The sequence below is a fragment of the Arachis ipaensis genome, chromosome B1 (genome assembly GCF_059453495.1).
Source record: "Arachis ipaensis isolate K30076 ecotype BB chromosome B1, ASM5945349v1, whole genome shotgun sequence".
Classification (NCBI taxonomy): domain Eukaryota; kingdom Viridiplantae; phylum Streptophyta; class Magnoliopsida; order Fabales; family Fabaceae; genus Arachis; species Arachis ipaensis.
The window spans coordinates 41,976,777-42,003,049 of record NC_142436.1 but is presented as its reverse complement, the minus strand read 5'-3'; the positions used below and the strand labels follow the sequence as shown (position 1 = coordinate 42,003,049).

Here is a 26,273-nt window from a genome sequence, read left to right as displayed (position 1 = left end):
TCACTGGTTCAACCGGTGGGTCACTGGTTGAACCGGTTAACCCGGTCCTATGTAAATGAAAAATAAAATATAGTAAAAAAATTAGAATTAAAAATTTAAAATACATATTTTTACTAATATTTTAAAAATATCTAGCTATTCTAAATAATATGGAACAAAAACAATAAGTATTTTGTTAATTTTACTCTATTATAAATATTTTTATTTTGTTTTTATATTAAAATAAGTATTATTTTCGAATTTTAATAATTTATTAATTAGTTGATATCTATTATACTATTATATACTACAAGTATTTATTGAAAAATAATATTAATAGATATTATATAATTATAAAAAAATAATAAGTGAGTTTATAATTACTGTTAAATAAAAATATAATTAATTTAAAAATGAGTGAGTTTATAATTAAAATTAAAATAAATTAATTAAAAATAAATTATTTAACGAAAGATATTAATATATATTTTAATTTGCATATATATTAGTAATATTTTGCCTGGTGGAGGTAGCTACCTTTTATCTTTTAGAGGGATGGGTGTTCGAACCCCAGCTGCTTTTTTTAAATTAGAAATAAATAAATAATTTTTTAATTCATAAAATTAATCAAAATTTTTAATTATTCAATTTAAATTATTTAAAATTTTTTATAAATTCTAATAAATTTTAAATTTAAATAATTATAAAATTTAATATAATTATTTTTTTTTAAAAATAACTTTTTTTAAATAAAATTATCCATAAATTTAATAAATTATAAATAACTCATTATTTAATTTTTAAAATTCGGATGATGATACATCTTATCTAACTCATTACGAATCGGACTGATACCATATAGGATACATGTTGCGCTCCATCTTTCACGGTAACCAACGTCGTTGCAAGTAAGGGAATATTCTAGAACTTAATTGCCTCGAACTCGAAGCAATGCCTAACACTCCATTTCAAAGTTGTTTCCGTTGTTAGCATAAAATCGGTGTACCTTTGTTTCTATATAAAAAACACACAAAACAACACTTCACTTCAATCTCTGTTGCGCACACGGCAACTGCAACTTGGAAGGTTCCCTTTCTTTCTTGATTTCTACTTATAATAAATGAATAAATGAATAAATCATGTTCTTTATTTACGTTGTTATTACGGGAAATTAGGAAGCACAATTGATTGATACCTATTGGAATATTTGATACATTTTCTTTACTATTTTTTCTCCCAGGAGAAGAAAGAATCTTATATTAATTCATATTCCGTGATCGTTTTGTATTGATAATCAGGAACAGGGTGGAGTTTGGGTACCGAATTGAGTGACACCAAAGTTCCTGTATTGAGAAAAAAAAAAAAAAAAAGATTTTGTTGTCAAGATTAGAAACTAGTGATGGTGGATAAGCGGCACAAAGTTCCTGCCTTCCGTGATTTCCCGAAAGGGTGTGGCTCAAACCCTTCAAGAACCGCACATGGTGATGCTGCAAAGGTTGTCCCTGGGAACCACTATAAGCGGGTTCCAGCTTTTAGGGACTTTCCTCCATTGTGTGGACCAAATGCTTCTTCACATCTTAGTGAAGGTGAGGGTGAAACAGCAATTGATGCAGAAGAGGAGGTGGAAAAGAATGTTCATTGTGATGGTGGAAAGGTACTGGATCTAGTTCAAGGTGATTCTGGTGGGAATGGTGTAGAAAAAGAGAAGGAGCTTGATGTAATTCGAACATGTGTTACGGTTCCTAAGGATGGCAACCGGGATAAGGTTCAAATGAATTCTTATAATTTGAGGGTTTCATCTCGCAGGGTGGTGCTAGCACTGATGGCTGAATCTGAATGTCCATGGAGGAATGCTGCAAGAAAAAAGGGAAAGAAGCCTTTAAAGAAGAAAAAGGGGAATGACAATTCTGAAAACATTGATGAATTTCAAGTTGTCAACAAATCACATGGTTCCAAGGTAAAGAATCCGGCCTTTGATCAACATGATTTGATTGATTTCAATGGTCATCAGGACAATGATTCAAGTGTGACTAGAAATAAGGTAAGGGAAACATTGCGCCTTTTTCAGGCAGTTTATAGAAAGCTTGTACACGAAGAAGAAGCGAAGCTAGAAGGTAAGGCAAGTAGCTTTAGGAGTGTTGATTTACGAGCAGCTGAGATCCTTATGGGCAAAGGGAAATATCTTAACACCAACAGGATATTGGGATCTGTCCCTGGGGTTGAAGTTGGCGACGAATTTCAGTATAGGGTAGAGCTTGCCATGGTTGGTCTTCATCAGCGGATTCAAAGCGACATAGATTATGTTATGCATAATGGGAAGACCCTCGCCATGAGTGTTATCACATTGGGAGGCTATGAGGACGAGTTAGATGATTCAAATGTCTTGATATACACAAGTTTGGTTGGAAATAATACTGATAAAGAAGTCGAAGATCAGAAGCTTGAGCAGTGCAACCGTGCTTTAAGGAACAGCATTGACGAAAAGAATCCTGTTAGGGTGATAAGGGCCACTGAATCAATGCACGGAAAGGGTAAGAAATATGTCTATGATGGACAATATGTGGTTGAGAATTGTTGGCAGGATGATGGGCCGCACGGTTCGCCGGTTCTTAGATATCGGCTGCAAAGGATCCCAGATCAACCGGAGCCTTCTTGGAAAGAAGTAAAGAAATCTGAAAATTTGAGAGATAGAGAAGGTCTATTTGTTCATGACATTTCAAATGGGAAAGAGCTCATTCCAATTCATGCTCTCAACACCATAGATGACCAAAATGTTCCATCATTTGTGTATGTTACAAGAATGATATATCCAAATTGGTGCAATCCTATTCCTCGGAAAGGCTGTAATTGTGTTGGAACATGTTCAGAATCAGAAAAATGTCCTTGTGCTGCGAAAAATGGTGGTGATATCCCATTCAACCATGATGGGGCCATTGTAGAAGCAAAGCCTCTAATCTACGAGTGTGGACTTTCTTGCAAGTGCCCTTCAACATGCCACAATAGAGTTAGCCAACATGGCGTGAAGTTCCAACTCGAAGTCTTCAAAACCGATTCAAGAGGTTGGGGTGTGAGATCATTGAATTCAATCCCTTCAGGGAGTTTTATCTGCGAGTATCTGGGGGAGCTTCTTGGAGAGGATGAAGCTGAAGAAAGAGTTGACAATGATGAGTATCTTTTCGATATCGGCAATAATAACCAAAAGAGCCATGCCCTTTGGGATGAACTCTCAGTGGTTATGCCTGATGCACACTCAAATTCTTCTTGTGAAGTTGTGGAGGATGGTGGATTCACCATTGATGCTTTACACTATGGTAATGTTGGAAGATTCATCAACCATAGTTGCTCACCTAATCTGTATGCACAGAGTGTGCTTTATGATCATGATGATAAGAGGATTCCCCACATAATGCTGTTTGCGACTGAAAATATTCCACCATTGCAAGAGTTGACTTATGATTACAATTACAAGATAGATGAGGTTTTTGACTCTCATGGGAACATCAAGAGGAAGAATTGCTATTGTGGTTCCATGGAATGCACTGGTAGGATGTATTGATTTTAAGGCCTAGTTAGGATAATCAATGAAGTATAGACTAGAGAAGTGACCGTAGCTTTCTTATTGAAATTTTATTACAGTTGAAAAGTTGATTTTGAGTGATCTTTTTTTCTTTTATGTACATATCTGATTGAACAAATAGCTTAGACAATATGGCTGATGCAGCAATTTTTGTGATTTTACCATTTGTTGTCATCAGATGTCATGAATCCACAATTTACAAATTTTCATTTTTCAGAAATTACAATCTATTTGTAGTTTGTAAGACTTGGTCACTATTTCAAAGATTGCAAAATAGCATTTCTGTTGAACAAATTTACCCTTTATGAACTCCAATGTTTTACCAGCTTCCTTACCTGTCAATATCAAATTAACTTAAAACAACATCAAGGCAATTATTTATTTGTTACAGCAAAACAGCAATAAAGGAGAAAAGCTAATGCTTTTATATTATTCATATTCCATGAATTTTTCATAAGAAAAGTACATGAATCCTCATTTATTCTAGTCCCTAAACACAAAGAGGACACACTAGTAACATTAACATCAACATCCTTAAGAGTAAACAATTGAATACTAGTAGTGCCTATCGATTTGTTATCTTGATCCTGGCATCTCAACAATAAGATACCAAAAGTTTTTCCTCTTTTCTTTATTTTATTTTATTTTATTTTTTTTTTAAGTAAGCTGAACCTGTGAATCATAAGCAGCTCCAGCAGTCCAATCACTAGGAATAGCATTCTGGGATTGCACCCAATAGATACCTGCACTGCCACTCACTTGGAACCTCAAATTGATTTCACCACTTGGTGGGTTGGCATAATCAAACACTGCCCCATAAACCCTCCTCATTTCTGTCCATTCTTGGCAATCTTCCTGCTCCATTCCACCACATAATCAAGAAATTAATTAAAATCAAAGCAAGAACACAAGTTTAGTAGTTTAATGGGTGCGTTCTCATAAGTAAGGCTTTTTTTTATTAGGCCATTTTTTAGACATCAATTCCTATTCAATAATAATTTGAAAAATGATTACGACAAGCCAAGTTAACTCGGCATTTAGATCATACATGAGTTTAAGTATTACATATAGTTTAACTAAATTTTAGAATTAGAAATTAATTCCAATGAATAATTTACGTAAATCAATGAAAATGAATAATTTCAATGCAAAAATATGTGAGTTGTGATGTAAAACATATTTATATATAAAAATCTTACAATTTATTATATAATCTTCAAATAATAATTATATAATATCAATTAGTTAGAATGCTCAATCAACCAAAAGTATTTTAAACAGAAATAATATGTATACACTGAAATCAGCTATTAAAAATATATTTTTATATGTATTTTATACTAGTGGCTGATTGTAGTATATATCTAGTAAAAATATATTTTAGATCTAGCTTCAAAACACATGGATTCAAACTTAAAACCTAAAAAACTTTAAATATAATAAGTTTGTTTTGAGGTGAAGCCGGATCATAAAGACTCTAACTAATATTAATATTAATATGAATGACAAAATTCATATCTCAACAGAGAGATATCGCTACATTACTGAAGAGCCAAATTAAAACATATATGTAATTACGTACCTGCCACAACTGAACAGCAGTTACATCATAAGCACCATTAACATAGAGAATGACAACAGCAAAGTATTCAGGATTCTTGCTTCGTTCATGGACCTTAAAGACAATGTTGTAGCCTTCATATCTGCAAGGGACCCTTCGGTATTCAATGTCAACCACACCATATTTGAATAGCTCTGCTGCAGCTTCATCGTTTCGTCCCAACTTCTTGTAGGCGCGTGGGCTCAAAATGAAGTCTGTTCTGTCTCCTTCGCCGTAGTCTGTTACCACCACGTAGGTTCCCTCCTCGTCGCAGTATTGCTCTAATTTGCACCTTGCCTGAATCATCATCATGATCAATTTATGATTAATCTTATCAAATATCTAATTCAATTATTACTTATTAAAATACAAAAATATTATGAAAAAATCAGTCATTATATATTAGTATATAAATATAAGTGTATTTAACTTATTTTCAACGTATGTTTTATATTTTAATATATATTTTATATAAATGACTGATTTAAAAGTTATTTCTTTTATGTACGTCTAGAATTATTGATTAAAATATTAGTATCATATATATCAATTTATGCCATTATTTATTATTGAATGAAATATAAATTCTATTTGGATTGTACTCATGCACCATCTAATGGGTAATCCATATGAGTTATGCATTTTTTATAAGAGAAACACTCACATAAATAGCAAATTGTGCATAAAATACAGAGTGTATTCATTGCAAGAGGAAAAAAAAAAAAGAAAAAAGAAAAAAGAGAGACTCACACATGTTAATTTCTCTATATATATATCTAGTAGATTTGTAATATGAATGGAAAAAAGCAACTTTTTCTAAATAAAAAGAGAAAGAAGAGTACCTGGTAGCATGCACCACAGCCAGTTCCATTCCTCCATAGCCTAGACACCGCTGCAACACTGCCATCATTGACCGTCCTTCCATATTCTCCAAAGCCACAAGCTCCCCCTATAAATATATATTTATATTTATAAATAAATCAAATGAGTAATCACATGTATATAATGATTGCTATGTGATGCTGCTAAAGTAATATAATAATGTTATGCCAAACTCTGACATTAGATAGTACACATTTCACTTCCACAAAAATAGAATTCTTAAATTATCTCTTGCTAGTTGCTATTGAGAAAATGGTACTCTTTCTTATTTAAAATAAGGTGGAAACTCAAGTGCAGTCAACTTCAAATGAAATTGATAGTTGAGAGTCGTTAGATAATTTGACTGATTTGACTAAATTTTCATCTAACAGCTCTTCGTTATCAACTTCAAATCAAGTCGACTGCACCTGAGTTTTCACTTTAAAATAAACGTTGCTTCAACTAAATTAACATATTAGAATGCATTTGTATCTAAATAAATTAATTGTACTTGGATTGCCATAACAATCAGGGCTGCCATAATAGGTTGCTCTGGAATCAGTGAAAGAATCCTGTGAGCTACATAGCGAAGGTAAGAGTAATATGACATACATAAGCCCAACTTGGTGCTTTAAACTAAATTCCATTTTTGATAATGCAAATAAAGTATATATGAGAAGCAAGAACGAATAGCTTTAGTGATAGAAGGGTTAATAATGAGTTATGAATCAAAACATTGGAGGGTCATATATTTATAGTGACTTTGGGTCAAGGTAAAACCAGGGGTAGTGTTATAGTGTGTTAGTCCACTTTTGGAAAGGGATTGGAACTAACGGGTGAGCACGGGTCGCGGGTATCCAATTACCTGTCCGAACTTGAACCGAACTAATTAAATTGGTTCTGAAATCAATAGATAATTAAGTCCAATTCGAACTAAACCGTCCACTCTCTTTAGTAATTGGTTCGAATAATGGTTCTGGAGATGCGAATTCAAACCAATCCGTAGATTCGATCATATATTAATTAAATAAAAAAATAAAAATTTAAAATATATATGCCTTTTAATATGTTTGGATTTTAATGTCTTTAGTGTTTAATATGTTTGGATTTTAATGGATTTAGTTTTTAATGTATTTAGTGTTTAACATGTTTGGATTATTTCTATTAATGTTACATGTTTATTGTATTTACAGAATTTTTAAGATAAAAATTTTAATTTTTTTATGAATTTATGTTTTATCGAATACCCAATTACCCGAATCGAATCAATCTATTTTTAATCGATTTGATTTGGTTTGAATACAAAAAAAAAAAAATATAAACAAACCAAACCAATTACAATTGTATTGGTTCGATTCTAATTCCACGTTAAATTCAAATCAACTCGATCCGTGATCACCCGTAATTAAAACCATGACATGTACATATGCATGTAGACCATCGCAAAGTTGATATGATATGATATGATTATCTTGAGGGATTATTTTTATCCATTTCTAAACCCCAACCACCATTAACATGCATATTGACAGCCACCTTATCCGCAGTGATGAATTCAAAAAATTTTGATAGTGGGGACAAAATATATATAACATTATAATAATTTTTATAATAAAAATATTATATTTATATAAAAAATTAGCTATCAAATTATCTATTATAAATTTGTGTTTAAATACATATATCATTTAACTTAACTTTAATATGTATTTTGTATTTCAAAATTTATATTTTAAAATTTATTCTGTACAAATGATTATTTTATGTATACTTAGCATAATTGTTGTTATAATTATATTTTGTTATTGTAAAATATGATTAAGTTTTAAAATATCTAATTATAAATTAAAATATTAAAATAGTAATTTAAATAATAATATATAATTTAAAATTTAATTTTTTATATTTCATATTTTGAAATCTTGACAATATAATTAAAATATCTTTTTTTTGTATATGTCGTTAAACAGTCATTTAAAACTCAACTTTTATACAAATTAGCTCTTGATGATATTTATAGTTGAAAAAGTTCATTCAATTAGTGTAGTTATTATGAAAAAACTAAAGCTAATTTTAAAAGAAAAAACACAAATGGATAGATAATATTCTTTCGAGTCGATTTCTAAAAAAGAATACCAATCTTATTTAAATTTAAAAATTGATCATTATAATGAATATCTAATATGAAGTTTTTAAATTGGCTATCAAATGTCGAAAATTGATGTGGGGTCAAATTTAATAATTTAATAGAGATAAATAAATATTATTATTATATACTCAATAAAATTTTAAATTGTAGTAGAAGCGCTTACCCACACTTATATAAGTGGATCCGTCCTGCTTATGTGTGTCAAAAAAACAAAAAAAGGGATATCGGTATTTTAACTTTAGTTTTATTGTGACTTTTACGTGTCTTTTAATATACTATAATACTATACGAATAATTGGAATGCACAACTATAATAGCTACCAAGAAAAAAAATGGATATATAGCATATGTAATGTTTATTTATACTCCCAATTACACAATTCCCTCTTCTATTTCGGTATATATAGATGTTTTATGCAATTACTAGTATTGTGTGATTTATCCTTAAACGTTTTTTTATTGAATAAAAAATATTATATATTTTATTAATTAAATAAATATCAATCAATTCTCTATTTATTATAGTTTATATCAGTGATTTGTTTTTACTTTTTATACACTTGAAACCCAATATAACATATTTGTCCAAAATACACAAACAAAAAATTCTTCAGTTTACATATTTATTAAAAAAAATTTGGGTGTCTGACAAAGAATTAAAAAAAAAACAACAAACCTTTCAATTAAAAAATTGAAAGTTTTTTTTTAAATTCTTTTGGATTAGCCATTTAATATCTTCGATAGGAGTAGTCTATTCCTTATAAGGCTCATTAGGTTTTACAGTTTCTTTGGCTAAGGAGTCAACAATAATATTAACAGAATGCAGCATCGAATTAAGATAAGCACATCAATCTCTAACTAACATATGTTGAATTTTTTTTGCAATATCTTTATCCAAGGCATGAACAAAGGCATTTGTAACTTGTATAAGAAGAACAGTCTCGAGACAATCCGTCTCACAAATGACATCACGAAGACCCATCTCTCTCAAGTCAGAGTTAAATCCCGTCAAATAGCAAAAAGTTCTCCCTTAAAAATTGAATTAGATGGAAGAGGACTAGCACAACATTTCATGCACTTGTCAGCTGAGTTTTTGATAATACAACTAAAACTCCCTAAACTGATATCTTCCATAAAACTAGCATCACAGTTTATCTTAAACTTATTCACTAGTGGAACTACCCAATCAATCAATAAAGAAGGAGGGGCAACAACTTCTCGGGCATGAACCGAGTTGTTGAAATCTTGACAAGAATTATATATAAGGATTTAAAGCTTAGTTGGAGATCAAGGTTGATTAAAATTGAAAATGTTATTATTGTGGCTTTGCCAAATCCACCACAGAGCACACAAGAAAAGAGAATTATCCTTCTTAATATTTAAAGCAAACAAATCCTTTAAGTTATAGTTCGAGAAAAAAGATTGAGAAGAAAAGTCGATCCTATGCCACATATTTTTAGCCATACTGCAGTCACACCAATAATAAAAAATAGATTCCACTCCATTGTAGCAACGAGAATAAATATCAAAATTAGCAATATCTCTTTTAACTCAGAGAGACGCAGTAGGCAAAGCTTCATGAAGAACAGGCTACACAAGAAATTTGATCTTCTCGCGAATTTTTAATCTCCACATCCACTGCCAATTATTGTTATGCTGTCAATTAAAGATCTTATGCGCAACCCAGTCATATTCATTCTTGGCTGTATAAAAGTTAGAATATTCTCAAATCCAACCAGCTTGTAGTCCACATTGAGCAATAGGATTATATCTGCTGAACTCAACCCGCACATTATCAGGAATAGAAGAATAGCACTTCTCTATACACCATCTGTCATCCCTGCAAACAAGGTTGTCAAACTCGCGAGTCTAAAGAAACTCGTAGAGTTGACTTAAACTCGACTCGCGAGTTAACTCGTAGACTCGTATGAGTTCACCTGACACGAAGCTTATATATATATATACACATAATGTGTATTTACTCAATTCTAACCCTTCAAAATTAATAATATCAATATTAAAACACATAATAAATTAAAATAATAGCATACATTATAACAAATACCTTAAAATACACATTCAAATCTTCTATAATTATTCTTATACAAATACAACATAGAACACACAAAATTAAAAATTCTAAATCTGTAATACTAAATCTTTAATTAAACATTGAACAATATCAAATAATCAAATTAACTCTAATCAAAATAATTAATTACTAATCAGACATGAATGGATGAAGGATTGGGCCATTTAACATAAACAATAAGCAATAGGCTAAAATTAGAAGTAATAAAATTTAAAAAGCAAAAAAAAAAAAAAACAAAACAAAATCAAGAAGCAAAGGCTGAAAGAAAGGGCAAAAGGCATACAAAAAATAGATGATACAGAAGAAAAGGGGCAAAGTCCCAGCAACGGCAGATTGAAGACAAGGGTGCAGCAGGCAACAGTGGTGAGGGTGCAGTAGCAGCACGAAATGACAGCGACAAATAGTCATAGATTTCACGACGGTACAAACCAGAGCAGAGATAGGACTATAGGAGAAGTAGTCGAACTCGTGAACGGTGATAGTATGATGGAGTTGTGAATAGTGGAGATGCAAAGAAATACAAAGCAGAGGGCAACATAGGTAAAATTCACAAAGACAATGGCGCAAATCAGAGCAGAGGTAGCAGACGCAGGCGAACAACGGCAGCTCGACGGGAAACAGCGACTGCGGCAGAACATGGAGAAAGTGAGACTTGAGAGAAACGACGCAGATGAATGAGTTGTGAGTGAGTTTTCTTTCATTCTTTAGGATTTTTATCGTAACCCTAATAAAAAAAGTATTTTTTTTGTTTCAAATTTACGTTTTTTTTAGCAAAAATGAAGAAAAACACAAACTCGCTAACTCAGTCCTAGACTCACGAGTTTGTCCGAGTTTGACCGAGTCTAGCCGAGTATATCCGAGTTTACTCAGGATAGAGTCTATACCCGAGTCAACTCGATTCCATATCTAAACTCGTAAACTCGTACGAGTTTTACGAGTTCACTCGAGAGTTTGACAACAATGCCTGCAAACATCTTGCACCTTAAAATCTAAATCACTAATATGAATATAAGGAACATTCACTGTCAAAGGGCCCTCTGGTTTTCATTTGTCGAACTAGAAAGATTAATCCAATATCATCATTTGAACTCAGAGCTTCTCTTTGCTATATAAAAGATGCCAAACCAGTTTTTTCAATAGAGAAATGTTAACACAACGAGCATCCTTGACACTAAGACCATCGTACCTCTTAGGAGTAACAACAATTTTCCAATTAACCAAGCTAAGCCATCTCCCCTCAATATTTTCCTTTTACAAGAATTGACGCATCATAGAATTTATCTTATTGCAAGACATAATCAGCAAAGAAAGCAATCTTGTCTAAAACTCTTTGAAAAGAAGTTTTATTAACCCTTTCATAGTTCAAGTTTATCCCCAAATACTTTTTCAGATTTTGAGTAAAACAAATAGACGAAATGCTAGTAAATAAGTCTCTTCTTTTATTTGAAATACCTCTGGAGCAAAGAGTCTTTGATTTATCCACATTCACCTTCAACCTTGAAACCTTGCTAAAGAGGTGAAGCACATTCATGACAAGCTGATCCTCTGATTTTGTTGCTTTGCAAAAAAGAAGTAGATCATCAGCAAACATAAGGTGAGAAATTTGAGGTCCTCCTCTAGACACCGCACCGATTCCCACAAATTATCTTTAACTTTTTTTACTAATAAGACAAGCTAATCGCTCCATACAAAGAACGAATAAATAGGGGGACATAGGTCTTCTTGCCTAAGACCTCTACAAGGGAAAAACCCTTCAAGCTTGGAGCCATTCCACATAATAGATAAAAAAAAAATGATTGAACACAAAACATAATAAGGCATATAGTAGCAGTAGAGAAACTAAAAAGCTGTAAAATCTATTCTAAGAATCTCCAATTAAATCTGTCATAAGCTTTTTCAAGGTCAATCTTAAAGGTTAGAATGTCTTTCTTGGACTTGGTACGTTTCATAAAATGTAAGACCTTTTGAGCAACTATAATGTTGTCTGTAGTACCTCTACCCGAAATAAAATCACATTGTAACGGGCCAATAATATCAGTTAAAAAGGGGCACAGTCTATTAACTAAGACCTTGGTAATAATCTTATAAATCATGTTGCATAAACTGATAGGTCTGAACTCATTCAAACTAGTTGAAGCACTAATCTTCGGAATTAAAACAATTAAAGTTTCAAAAATTGAAGAATCAATGGTAGCACCTAAAAGAGCACTATTAACTGAAGTCCAAACATATTTTTGCACTATACTCCAATATTTCTTGAAGAAGATAGCTTGGAATTCATCAGGTCTTGGAGCCTTAAGGGGACTCATACTAAACAAAGCTGACTTCACCTCTTCAAATTTTATAGGAGCTGTTAAAGTTTCACATGCTTCATGAGGGAGAAAAGGTAATGGATACTCATCCATGCTGTCTAACACTATATTTTTTGTGGAACAAAAAAGATTTTGAGAGAATGCCCTTGCTTCTTTTTGAAGGATATCCGTCTCCGTTACCCAAGTTCCATCATTGATAAATAGGTCATGAATCTTGTTGTATTTTCTTCTCACAAGTGTTTGTGTGAAAAAATTGTGTTTTTATCACCCAAAAAAATCTATTTTTTCCTTGATTTCTGAGCCCACAACATCTCTTCTTGAAGCAGAATAACATTATATTCATCAAAACACTCTTTCTCCTTTGTTCTGAGAGATAGACTATTTCAATGCTCAAGTTGTTTTTGAATGTCATCAATCTTCTTTTTCAAGTTTCGCTTCTTCACAAAGATATTGTCAAAAGTCTCTCTGTTGAACTCCAACAAACTTTTTTATACTTCAACTAAATATTGAATTATTTGAGACGTTTTTCTACCCCATGTCTGTTGTACCACTATCTTAAAATTAGGATGAGTACTCCATACTTGTTAAAATCTGAAAAGTCTATTTTTTTTTGTTCTACCAAACCAAAGCATCTAAGAAAAATGGGACAGTAATCTGAATAAAGTCTAGATAAAACTTTTAAATAAGCTTTTGAAAAGGATACCTCCAAAAAACGTCCGAAATTGCTCTATCAAATTTTTTAGCAATATTCCAACATCCATGAGTTTTTCTATGTCAAGTAAAATCTCTACCAATACAAAGAAAATAAAGAAGACCTCAAGTATCTAACATATCAGCAAAGACACTGAAATGAGTTTTATAAAAAATTCCGCCTGTTACTTTTTTTAGATGAAAAATTTTATTAAAATATCCTATCAAAATTTAAGGACATTGATGACCAACATTTAGAGAAAGAAGATGCTCTCAAGCAAAGTACAATAGAAATATTGCGGACTTCTTGATTTCAGTAAAATGTGGTATAAATAATTTTCATTATATATTATTATCATTCAATAATCAAATTGATAAAATATACATTCTACAAAATAATTAGGTGAATTTTACCTTTCTAATAAAGTAATGTAAATTTATGAAAACATTAAATACTGGGTGTTCAGCAGATTACATGAGCAACAAATTTGTTTGAAAAGAATCTTGAAAAGACTTTCCAATCGGTATAGTGATAGCTCCTTTTATCAGTAAGGTACCTACAAAAAGATCCTAATACTCAAATTAAAAAAAAATATTCTTAGATGTGAAGTATGGATATTGTGGAAGCATATGGGGTGTTAAATCATATTAGTTCAATACTTGTATAGTATCTCTTAGAAGAGTCAGTGGTCTCATTCGTCCAATTTGATCCATTTCCCAAAATTTTAAAGAGTTTAGATAACATGAAGCAAGATTGAAATATGGTGGAGTTTAAACATGTAAAGCTGATAAGGTTGTTTCTCAAGTTTTCAAAATTATTTGTGGTTTGGGATGTGTATTAAGTAGTTTCATGGGTCGAGTGAGTTAGCAGCGAAGATCTATTTAAGTGTCAAGGATTCAAATCATACTTTGTGCATGTGGTTTTTTATTAATCAGTAACAGACTTTTAAATAGAACTTAAATTTACAATAAATTCATTTTTAGTGTGCTAAATTAAGAGATATTGTAGGATACCAAAAAAAATAACAACAAAAATGAGGTCCAAAGCTAAGGAAACATCCAAAATATCTAGCATAAGTTAACGTTTTGACTTTATTATCTCTTTAACCAACATTATAGATACACCTTAGTTTGAACTCATTAATATTGTCCTAGATGATCTAAGAGGTGTCTCTTTACTCGGTCTTATTTTGAGCACGTAGTTTTTGAGTGCTAGTCCCATTTAATTCATAAAAGAAATCAATATTCTTAAGATACTCATTAGCTAATTTTTCATATTTTTAACTCTTAGATTTTTTCTTAACAAAGTTTTGAGCTTTTTAAACGTTCATAGTTTTTAGTTCAACATACTGATCAATTTTGAAAATATACCTATTAATTCCTATTTTTTTTTTAAAAAAAAATTATGTAGTTAGATCATTTTTATCTAAAAATGTTACAAGTATGAATAAAAGTCGCATAGTTAGAAATGAAAGTGGGCCCTGATGGGAGTTCGTGATCCAACTCGTTTTAGACTTCGCTCGACTCGTTTTATTAAATATAAAATAAAACAAAAAAAAAATCAATAGTCAAGACTTGACTATTTAAGATTATAATTTTTTTTTGTTAAAAGAAAAAGTTTATAAATTGTAAATATGATTATGATATGTGACTAACGATTAATATATAAATGAATTATGCTTTACAAATTATGAATTATAAATTTTAGAATATATTTAATGCCAATTTAGATCTTTTAAGTGTATTGTTTTAAACCCTAATTCATGAAATAGGCTTTTTTAATATGCTCATGGACTTGTTAGATTTTGAGCAGACGAAACTCGAACATGAAAAAAAATTACGAAAAGTAATGGCCTAAACTTATCTCATAAAATTTATAATATGAGTCAGACTCAAAGTCGAAGTTAAGTTTGGTTCAACCCATTTTCATCCCTAGCCGCCATAGTATAATTCAAATATATTTATGATCATATTTCATACTAACTTTTTTGATAAAAAAAAAAAGTAAAATTTGCTAGCCAACAAGCTATAGCTCAAATGACATAATTTTTTCATATTTATCTAAGAAATCGCGAATTCGAATCTTACTTTTAATTTTAGTAAAAAAAAAAAAAGTAAAATTTGCTAATTTTGAATTAGGTTTTCTATAGTATAGAGTCACTGGTGAAACTTTTTTCCCTCTCTCTCCAGAATTTGAAGATTGAAAGTACACGGCCTTTAGAATGGTGATTTTGAATATTATTACTTTATAGTTTATAACACTTACTTAGACAAATCTTAAATGCTAAAAAATAATGTTGTTTATCAAGATCCACCCCCACTAGTTAAACAAGCAGCAGCCACGTGTGATAGTAGCGCAATAACAGATTCATTATTTAGTCAAGCTGGACAAATTGTAATTTGTTGTAAAATAAATAAATAAATAAGATATAAATATAAGATAAAAAAATATAAATATAAAATTTTAGTATTAATGTTCATTAATATAATTATTTTGATATAATAGAAGTGATATATATATATATATATATATATATATATATATATATATATATATATAGTATCGTATGTAAAGAGAGAGAATATTGTTATTGATGTGTATAATGCATCAGATATATACTCCGTCCTATTTATACATGTATGGAGTCCTTATTTCTAACTTTTATTTAAGTTCATTTTTTTTTAAGAATGGACATCCACGTTGATCCTTATCACAACACTCCCCCTTAGATGTTTATTTAGGATTATACCTCATTTAAAAACCTTATTAAAGAAAAACCCAATAGAAAAAAAAATTTAGTAAAGGAAAAAGAGTATAATATCTTTTGTGATGGAAACTACCTCATTAAAAACCTTGTCAAGAAAAATCCAATAAAAAAAAAACCTGACCAAGGAAAAAAGAGTACAGTCTCCCCCTCTTGTCGACATCATTTAATATCTCGAAATCGACGCATCCCAATCTGATGTACCAATTTTTCAAAAAAGGATTTTGGGAGTGACTTTGTAAATAAATTTGCCAGATTGTCACTTGAGCGGATCTATTGGACATCAATTGTCCCTTGATTTTGAAGATCATGAGTGAAGAAGAATTTGGGAAAAATATGCTTTGTTCTATCGCCTTTGATGTATCCACCCTTAAGTTGAGCAATGCATGTTGTATTATCTTCAAACAGGACAGTTGGAGCTATCTTATGATCAATCAGTCCACACGATGACAGAATATATTGGATCAAACTCCTGAGCCAAAAACACTCGCAACTAGCTTCATGTATCGCTAGTATTTCAGCATGATTAGAGGATGTTGCCGCAATCGTCTGTTTTATGGATCTCAATGATATAGCTGTACCACCATATGTAGGGGTGTGCAAAAAAACTGGTTTCACTGAACTGAATTGAAACTGAACTGAAACTGTTGTAAATAAACCAGTTTTTTTAAATAAAAAACTGAACTGAAACCATAGTTTTTATGAAAACCAGTTTATTAAAAACCAGTTTTTATGGTTCAGTTTAGTTTTAAACCAAATTAAAACTGGTTTTATTTAAACTCTAAAATTAGTTTTTACATACTCTTTCTCTCTCTCCTTTCACTTTTTCTCTCCCTTTCCTCTCTCTCTCCACTTTCTCCCCCCTCTTTTCCTTCTCTCTCCTCTCTCTCCCCTCTATCTCTCTCCTCTTTGTCTCCCTCCTCTCTCTCCTCTCTCTCTCTCTCTCTCCTCTTTTTTCCTCTTCTCTCTCTCTCCTCTCCCTCCTCTTTGTCTTCCTCCTTCTCTCTCCTCTCTCTCTCTCCATCCTCTCTCTCTCTCTCTCTCTCTCCTCTCTCTCTCTCTCTCTCTCTCTCTCTCTCTCTTTCTTTCCTTTTTTTTCCTCTCCTCTCCCTCCTCTCTCTCCCTCCCATCTCTCTCTCTCTCTCTCTCTCTCTCTCTCTATCTCTCTCTCCGTCTCTCTTCCTAACTCTATCTCTCCCTTCTCTCTCTTCTTTCCCCCTCTCTCTCCCTCTCCCTTCCCGTCTCTCTTCCTCTCTCTCTCCTCCTCTTTCTCCCTCTCCTCTCTCTCCCTCTCTCTTTCCCTTTCTTTCTCTCTCTCCTCTCCCTCCCCTCTCTCCCCCTCCCATCTCTCTTCGTCTCTCTCTCTCTCTCTCTCTCTCTCTCTCTCTCTCTCTCTCCTTTCCCACTTTTTCCCAATTCCTTCCTCTCAATCTCTGTCGTCCCTTCTCTCTTCTTCTTCTTCTTCTTCTTCTTCTTCTTCTTCTTCTCTCTCTCTCTTTCTCTCTCTCTCTCTCCCTCCTTTTCCTTGCTCTCCCCTTTTTTCTCTCTCTCTCTCCTCTCCCTCCTCTCTCTCTCCCCCTCTTTCTTCCTCTCTCTCTCTCTCCCTCTTTTTCCTCTCCCATTTTCTTTCTCTCTCTCCTCTCCCTCCTTTCTCTCTCTCCCTCCCTTCTCTCTTTCTCTTTCTCTCTCTCTCTCTCTCTCTCTCTCCTTTTTTTCCTTTTCTCTCTTTCTCTCTCCTATTTCTCTCTCCCCCTTCCCTTATTTCTCTCTCCTCTTCTCTCTCTTTCTTCGCCCTCCTCTCTCTCTTTCTCCTCTTTCTTTCCTTCCCTTCCTTTCTCTCTTTTCTCTTTCTCTCTCAATCTTCTCTCACTCTATATCCCTCTCTCTCTCTCTTTCTCTCTTCTCTCTCTTTCTCCCTTCTCTCTTCCTCTTTCTCTCTCTCTCTCTCTCTTCTCCCTCTCTTCTCTTTCTCTCTCAACCTTCTCTATCTTATTTTGGAGAAAAGAGGGGAAGAGAGAGAAGAGGGATAGAGTGAGAGAAGGTTGAGAGAGAAAGAGAAAAGAGAGAAAGGAAGGGAAGGAAAGAAAGAGGAGAACGAGGAGAAAGAGAGAGAGGAGGGCGAAAAAAGAGAGAGAAGAGGAGAGAGAAATAAGGGAAGGGGGAGAGAGAAAGAGAGAAAAGGAAAAAAAGGAGAGAGAGAGAGAGAAAGAGGAAGAGAGAAGGGAGGGAGAGAGAGAAAGGAGGGAGAGGAGAGAGAGAAAGAAAATGGGAGAGGGAAAAGAGGGAGAGAGAGAGAGAAACAAAATGGAAGAGAGAGAAAAGAGGAAGAGAGAGAGAAACAAAATGGGAGAGAGAGAGAGAAGGGGGAAGGGAGGGAGAGCAAGGGAGAGGGGAGAAAAAGGAAAGACATGGAGAGAGAGCGAGAGGAAAAAGAGAGAGAGAGAGAGAGAGAGAGGAGGGTAAGAAAGAGGAGAAGGAGAGAGAAAGAGGGGGAGAGAGAGAGGAGGGAGAGGAGAGAGAGAGAGAGAGAGAAAAAAGGGTAGAGCGAGGAAAAGGAGGGGGAGAGAGAGAGAAGAAGAAGAAGAAGAGAGAAGGGACGAGAGAGAGTGAGGAATGAATTGGGAAAGAGTGGGAGAGGAGGGAAAGGAGAGAGAGAGAGAGAGAGAGAGAGAGACGAAGAGAGATGGGAGGGGGAGAGAGGGGAGGGAGAGGAGAGAGAGAAAGAAAGGGGAAGAGAGAGGGAGAGAAAGGAGAGGGAGAAAGAGGAGGAGAGAGGAAGAGAGATGGGAAGGGAGATGGAGAGAGAGAGAGGGAAAGGAGAGAGAGAAGGGAAAGAGAGAGATAGAAAGAGAGACGGAGAGAGAGAGAGAGAGAGAGAGAGGAGGGAGACAAAGAGGAGAGAGAGGGGGGAGAAAGAGAGAGAGAAGGGAGAGAGGGGGAAAAAAGGAGAGAGAGAGGAAGAGAGACGGGAAGGGAGAGGGAGAGAGAGAGAGAGGCAAAGGAGAGAGAGAGAGAGAGAGAGAGAGACGAAGAGAGATGGGAGGGAGAGAGAGAGAGAGAGAGAGGAGGGAGACAAAGAGGAGAGAGATAGAGAGGAGGGAGAGAAGAGAGAGAGGAGAGGAAAAAAGAGGAAAGAGAGAGAGAGAGAGAGAGAGAGGAGAGAGAGAGAGAGAGGGGGGAGAGAGAGGAGGGAGAGAGAGAGAGAGAGAGGGGGGGTAGGAGAGAGAGAGGAGAGAGAGAGGAGAAGGGAGAGAGAATGGGAAAATGGGGAGAGAGAGAAGGGAGAGAGAGAGAGAGGGGAAGGGGGAGAGAGAGAGGGGAGGGTAGGAGAGAGAGAGGGGAAGGGAGAGAAAAGGGGAGAGAGAGAGAGAGGAAGGGAAGAGAGGGAGAGAGGGGAGAGAGAGTGGGAAAGGGGGGAGAGAGAGAGGAAGGGGGAGAAAGAGGGGGAGAGAGAGGGGAAGGGGAGAGAAAGAGGAGGGAGAGAGAGAGGGGGTAGGATAGAGAGAGGAGAGAGAGAAGGGAGAGAGAATGGGAAAAGGGGGAGAGAGAGAGAGAGAGAGAGAGAGGAGGCTAAGAGAGAGAGGGTGGAAGGGAGAGAAAAGGGGAGAGAGAGAGAGGAAGGAGAGAGAGGAAAGGAAGAGAGGGAGAGAGAGAGGGTGTGAAAACTAGTTTTAGGCATAAACCAGTTTAAACTGGTTTTTTTAATTAAAACCAGTTTTATTTTTATGAACTGGTTTAAACTGGTGCACTGTATTATAAACTGGTTTAAAACCAGTTTCTTATATGACAAAGCAGTTTGGTTCAGTTTCTAAACCATTTAAAATGGTTTAGTGCAGTTTCAGTTCAGTTTATGGAAAAACTGAACCATGCACACCCCTAACCATATGTGAACAGGTATCCTGTTTGAGATCTCCCTTTTTGAGGATCAGACAAGTATCCTGCATCTTCATACCCAACTAGTTGTGACTTGGATCCATAGGGATAAAACAATCCTATATCAACCGTTCCATGAATATATCAAAAGATTTGTTTGATTCCACTCCAATGTCTTCTGGTTGGAGAGGAACTATACATTGCTAGTAAGTTCACAGCAAATGATATATCGGGTCATGTGTTATTAGTAAGATACATTAGCGCTCTAATGGCACTAAGATATGGTACTTCAAGACCAAGGATATCTTCATTTTCCTCCTTAGGACGGAATTGATCCTTTTCCACATCCAACGATCTTACGATCATTGGGGTATTTAATGGATATGACTTATCCATATAAAATCTCTTCAAGATCTTTTCTGTGTATGTTGTTTGATGAATAAAGATCCCATTTTTTGTATGCTCGATCTGTAAGCCGAGACAAAATTTAGTCTTTCCAGGATCTTTCCTCTCAAACTCTTCTTTTAGAGTTTTTATAATTGTTGGAATCTCTTCAGGAGTTTCAATGATATTTAAATCATCAACATACACAGCAATTATAATGAATCAGGATGCATATTTCTTTATGAAAACATATGGGCAGATATCATCATTCTTAAATCCTTTTTTGGCCAGATACTCAATAAGACTATTATACCACATTCGTCCAGATTGCTTTAGACCATCTAAAGATCTTTGCAATTTGACTAAGTATAACCCCTGTGAATATTCATTAGATGGTTTAGATATCTTTAGTCCTTCAAGGACTTTCATACAAATATCACGATCTAAAAAGCCGTATAAGTAGGCTGTTACCACATCCATTAAATGCATATGTAGTTTATGATATGTGGATAAACTGACCAAATAACGCAATGTTATTGCATCCACTATAGGGGAATATGTTTCTTCATAATCTATACCGGGTCTTTGTGAAAAATCTTGTGCTACAAGTCGAGCTTTGTAGCGTACAATTTCATTTTTCTCATTTTGTTTTCTCACAAATACCCATCGGTATCCAACAGGTTTTACATCAAGGTTGCGAGAACTGGACCGGTCATCAAACCGGTCAAGTGACTCGTTCAATGGTTCAATGGTTCAACCGTAATTGAACCGTAGTTGAACCGGTTTAATTAAATATAGAGTGAAATTATAAAAAATTGAATACATAATTTTAAAAAGTTAAATTCAATAATTTTTAAACTAATAAGATTCAAAATTTAACAATTTCACAAAATGAACAATACATAATTTATCATTAAAAAGTCATAAACAACTTCAAATGACAATATTCAAAACGCACATAAATGACAAATGACAAACACAATGTTTTGCAACCAAAAGAGACAATATTCAACAAACAATACTTCAACTAAACAAAGACACTACTCATCAGAAGTCATAATCATCATTAAGTGTTCTGATGTCTCCATCATAAACAGGTAATCCAAAGCCAGCATCTTCAGAAATACCACCAAAAGAAGTATTTGAGGATTCAATTACAACATCAAGCATATCCACTTCAACTTACATGTCTCCACCATCTAATAAAATAGAAAGAAAACTCAATAAGAAATCAATGTTAATGACATGTATCTTTATGGAAGGAAACAAAGTTTGCTATGTCACTCACTATTAGGATACGAAGGCATAGCATTATCAGTGTATATTAAACTTTCAATGCCTTCAACATCTCCATTAGTAAATTCAGGATCATCCTCATCTTCCATCACCCAAAAATCTACTGTGTCAATGCTTTGAATGTCAATTGGGTCATAATTCCTCTTCTTTCGATGCAACCTAGATTGAAGGCGTAGGTTATAGGTGACATAAACAATGTCATTTAGCCTTTGATGCTCTAATCGGTTCCTCCTCTTTGAATGGATTTGTTCAAAAAGGCTCTAGTTCCCCTCACATCCAGATGAAGAAGAGGTTTGATGAAGAAGACGAACTGCCATTTTTTGCAATTTAGGAGCACTCCCACCGTGTAGCCTCCACCATTCACCTACGTAGATATAAAAATCAAATACTTTTTAATGTTTACCAATTATCACCCAACATAATAAACTTTGAAACTAAACTGAACTTGGATATGAAATAAGTCAAATAACTTACCAGGTTCGAGTCTTGATGCTGCTCTCTTAGCACTTTCCCTCCCAAAACTTTCTTTACAATCTCGATACAGTTGTATCTCTTGCATTGCAGCAACTGAGTCATCACAAAGTATTTCAACATCAAGCAAATCAAGTAAAGATCTCAAAACATTTGCCTCCTCAACAAAACCCTCACTGTAGAAAATGCCCGGATTTAAAAAGTACGCTGCCGCATGGAGATCACGCTTCAAATGCTTATCCCACCTCATTTTCAAGATACTCGTGTATGGCATATAAGCAGCTTTCCGATTTCTGAACATGGTCTTGATAGCATTTTTTGCTCTTTGCATGCCTTCATACACGATTCCCAAAGAGGGTTTTTCATCAGCATCAACAAGCCTCAACAACTTAATAAGATGACCAACAATTTTCACAGTGGTAAGACAGTCTTGCCAAAACTTACTGTCCAAGACAATTGAGCTAACAATCTTTCCATTAGCACTTTTGGATAACTTATGAGAAGTAAAATATTTGTCTACCATCAATGACTGCAAATCTTCCTTGCGATCATATATACTTTTCAAAGTAATGAAAACAGTGGCAAAACGTGTGACTCCTGGTCGAACAATTTCTGTCCAACTTTTTTTTTCTAAGCCAAGACAATAAGATCATATGATTGTAGACAAACACAGTCACTTTTGAAGCACGGGAAGTAAGGTAAGATATATGAGGAATACTTGCAATATCTTTCAAAATAAGATTGATACAATGGGCAGCACAAGGAGACCAAAATATATTTGGGTATTTTTCATGAATAAGTTTTCCAGCAGATACATAATTAGCAGTATTATCAGTGACCACATGCACAATGTTACTAGGCCCAACCCACTCAATAACATCAGCAAACAAATTAAACAATGCATTGGCAGTTTTTATCACATCAGAAGCATCAACAGTCTTAACAAATGACATACCAGCAGGACAATAAACTAGAAAGTTAATTAAAGTTCGTTGCCTTTGATCAGTCCACCCATCTGCCATCAGTGTACAATACTTTTCAACCAGCAACTGACACTCTCTCTTAAGATCAGCCAGCAAATGAACTCTCATTTCATCATATGACGGTCCCTTAAACCCAGGTCCAATTGCAGCAACACCATCCAATGCAGGTTGAAAGTAAGGTGATTGAATTGCATTGAAAGGAATACGTGCATCAACAATCCATTTGGCAAGTCCCAACTTAGCCTTGTGCACAATTTCTTTACTAGCCAAAACACTTCTCAAAGTCGGTTGAGATCCTGGAGTAGTTCTTTCTTTAAAGTAACTTCCAATTTGTGTAGCTACTACAGCTCTTCTCTTTCCTTTGTCTCCCGTTGTTGTAGGAACAGCAGCTTGTATAGGGTTAGGCGATTCAGCCTCTTGTGCAGGTGCTTCCCCACCATAAGCCTCCTCCTCAAATTTTCTTTTCTCCATCTTATTTTTTTTTCCATCAGAATCCTTTTGAATTGAAGTTCAACTTCTTCAGTTACTTTGCTACATACTTTGATTTGTCCAGGAATTTTCACAAGATGATATTTCATCTTATATATCCCCCCTCCATTATAAGTATTCAAACAAAAGATACACGTATATTGTGCCTTATGATTTTTATCATATTTCACAGTGAAATATTCCCAAGCCGGGTCAGATTTTCCTCGAGAGGAAGCTGTCTGAGATTCTTGTCCAGCATTATGTTGTTGTGATTGATCATTTTGTGACTGTTCCATCTAAATTCAGAATGCCACCAACCCAGAATCCAGACCAAATATCAATTCATAGTTCATACAATTCATATGGCATTCAACAGAGCATAATTGAAAAAATCAAAAAATTGAACATAGCAGAATTGAAAAGATAAAAAAATTGAAGAACAGAGCAGAGCAGAATTCTCAAATTCAACATACATCAAATTTATTCTCAAATTCAACATACAACAAATTTATTCAACATTTGATTAATCATATAAAATAGAAGAAACAATGCTAGAAACAATGCTAGAAACTGAACTGAATAGAAGAAACAAATTTGATTAATCATCAACAGAAGAACTGAACTGAAGTCTGAAGAACAGAAGGCCAGAAAAAAAAAATGAAAAGTTGAAAACAACGCTAGAAACCCAGAACTTACCCACGACGGTAAGCTTCCCTGCGACGACGAGTGACCCGCGACGGTGAGTGGCCCTACCTCCAGTGTTGGTTTCGATTCAGGTCGGCTGTCCTTCCTCCTTTGTATGCAGGCATGCAGCAGCTCCAGGGGAAGAGGAAGACGACGGACGCTCGAGGAAGAAACAGCGTTCCTGCGACTGGTGAGTCTGAGAGCGAACAGGGGTTGGTGCGACGGACGGTGCGGCGGCAATAGAGGCACAAGGCGGTGGTGGAGGCTAGGCTTGGGGGCAGGCTTCCTGGATGAGGAGATTAGGGATTAGAGTATGATAAAGTGGCTGGCTCATCAATTCATCACGCGTTCTTTTTTTTTTTTAAAGCAAAACGGCGCCGTTTCATTATCAGGAGAGAAAACCGGTACCTGCAGAAACCGGCTCGGTTCACCCGATTCGCCGGTTAACCACTGATTTGGCTGGTTTTTCAATCGGTTTTTTGCAGGACAGTTCTGTTGGTGGACCGAACCGGCTAGGTGACCGGTTTTCGGTTAAATCGGTTGAACTGGTCAGTACGGTCCGGTTTTCAGAACATTGTTTTACATCATCTTGTGTACGGACTACAGGTCCAAAGACTTCACGTTTTGCAAGTGACTCTAACTCAGCCTTCATGGCTTCTTCCCATTTTGGCCAATCATTTCTTTGTTGACATTCTTCGACTGATCTTAGCTCAAGATCCTTACTTTCATGCATAATATTTAATACCACATTATATGCAAATATTTCATCGACAATTATTTTATTTTGGTCACATTTCTCTCCTGTAAAGACATAATTTATCGAGATCTTGTCATTTTCACAATTTTCAGGTACATGAATGACTTCTGGCGTTAAAACTATATCAGAATTTTGGACAACTGCAGGTGTCTTTACTATGTCTTTTTCAACAGGAATAGTATTTACCTCTTTTCTTTTTCAAGGATTTTTGTCTTTGGAACCGACAGGCCTGCCACGCTTCTGGCATGAATTTGTTTTAGTGGCTATTTGTCCGACTGGGACATCAATTCAAATTGGGGCATTTTTCACTAGTATATAAGATTTGGTTATCCTCTTTGTATCAAAAATGCATCAGGCAATTCATTTGCTATTCTTTGCAAATGTATAATTTTTTGAACTTCTAGTTCATATTGCCCTGATCGAGGATCCAAATGCATCAAGGATGATGCATTTCAATTAAGTTCCTTTTCAGGAAACATATTCTCTCCCCCTAATGTTGGAAATTTTGATTCACCAAAATGACAATCTGCAAATCGGGCTTTAAATACATCCCCAATTTGTATCTCAAGATATCTTACTATAGAGGGAGAATCATATCCAACATATATCCCCAATATTCTTTGGAGTCCCATTTTGGTGCGAGAAGGTGGTGCAAGGGGACCATATATCGCACACTCGAATATTCTTAAATGGGAAACATTTGGCTGCTGGCCAAAAGCTAATTGCATAGGAGAGAACTGATGGTAACTTGTTGGCCTCAAACGAATAAGTGCTACAACATGTAAAATAGCATTCCCCCAAGCCAAAGTTGGGAGATTTGTTCTCATAAGTAAGGTGGTGCGGAATTTATAACCACAAACTAACCGACAAGTACACCGAGTCGTACCAAGTAATACCTCAGGTGAGTGAGGGTCGATCCCACAAGGATTGATGGACTAAGCAACAATGGTTAATTAATTTACTTAGTTAGACAAACAGAAAAGAGTGTTTTAGTATTCAAAAGCATTAAATAATAATTCAGAAATTAAAACAGCAAGCAGTAAATTGATGAGAATAATATATGGAGAAAATAGTTAAGGTTTCAGAGGTATCTATTTTCCGGATTGACTTTTCTTACTAACTGTTTTAATCATGCAAGATTTAATTCATGGCAAACCATATGGGACTAGACCCAAATTCCTTAGACCTTTCTAGTCTCCTCTAAAATTCATCAACCGCCAATTCCTTGGTCAATTAATTCCAATTAGGGGGTGAAGTTTAATTCTAGTTATTATGCCTCAAAAATCCTAATTATCCAAATATAAGAGGATTATATGTCACTTATCCCGTTAA

The 26,273-nt window shown here is 34.5% G+C and overlaps 1 protein-coding gene and 2 pseudogenes across 2 annotated transcripts; 1 reads left to right on the top strand and 2 right to left on the bottom strand.

Moving 5' to 3' along the window:
- The first annotated feature begins 809 nt into the window (after window positions 1-809).
- On the top strand, window positions 810-3,832 carry LOC107629193 (histone-lysine N-methyltransferase, H3 lysine-9 specific SUVH6 pseudogene; annotated as a pseudogene). Its single transcript, XR_015902332.1, has 2 exons — window positions 810-1,065; window positions 1,278-3,832. The product of XR_015902332.1 is annotated as a histone-lysine N-methyltransferase, H3 lysine-9 specific SUVH6 pseudogene (transcript).
- A 381-nt stretch (window positions 3,833-4,213) lies between these two features.
- Window positions 4,214-6,664, bottom strand: EXLB1 (expansin-like B1). The gene is made up of 4 exons (XM_016319600.2): window positions 6,529-6,664; window positions 5,999-6,105; window positions 5,139-5,453; window positions 4,214-4,411 (listed from the first exon to the last, which is right to left on the bottom strand). The coding sequence occupies exons 1-4, from the start codon at window positions 6,662-6,664 to the stop codon at window positions 4,214-4,216; spliced, it is 756 nt and encodes a 251-aa protein (XP_016175086.2).
- A 14,665-nt stretch (window positions 6,665-21,329) lies between these two features.
- LOC107605876 (uncharacterized) lies at window positions 21,330-23,503 on the bottom strand (annotated as a pseudogene).
- Window positions 23,504-26,273: the final 2,770 nt, after the last annotated feature.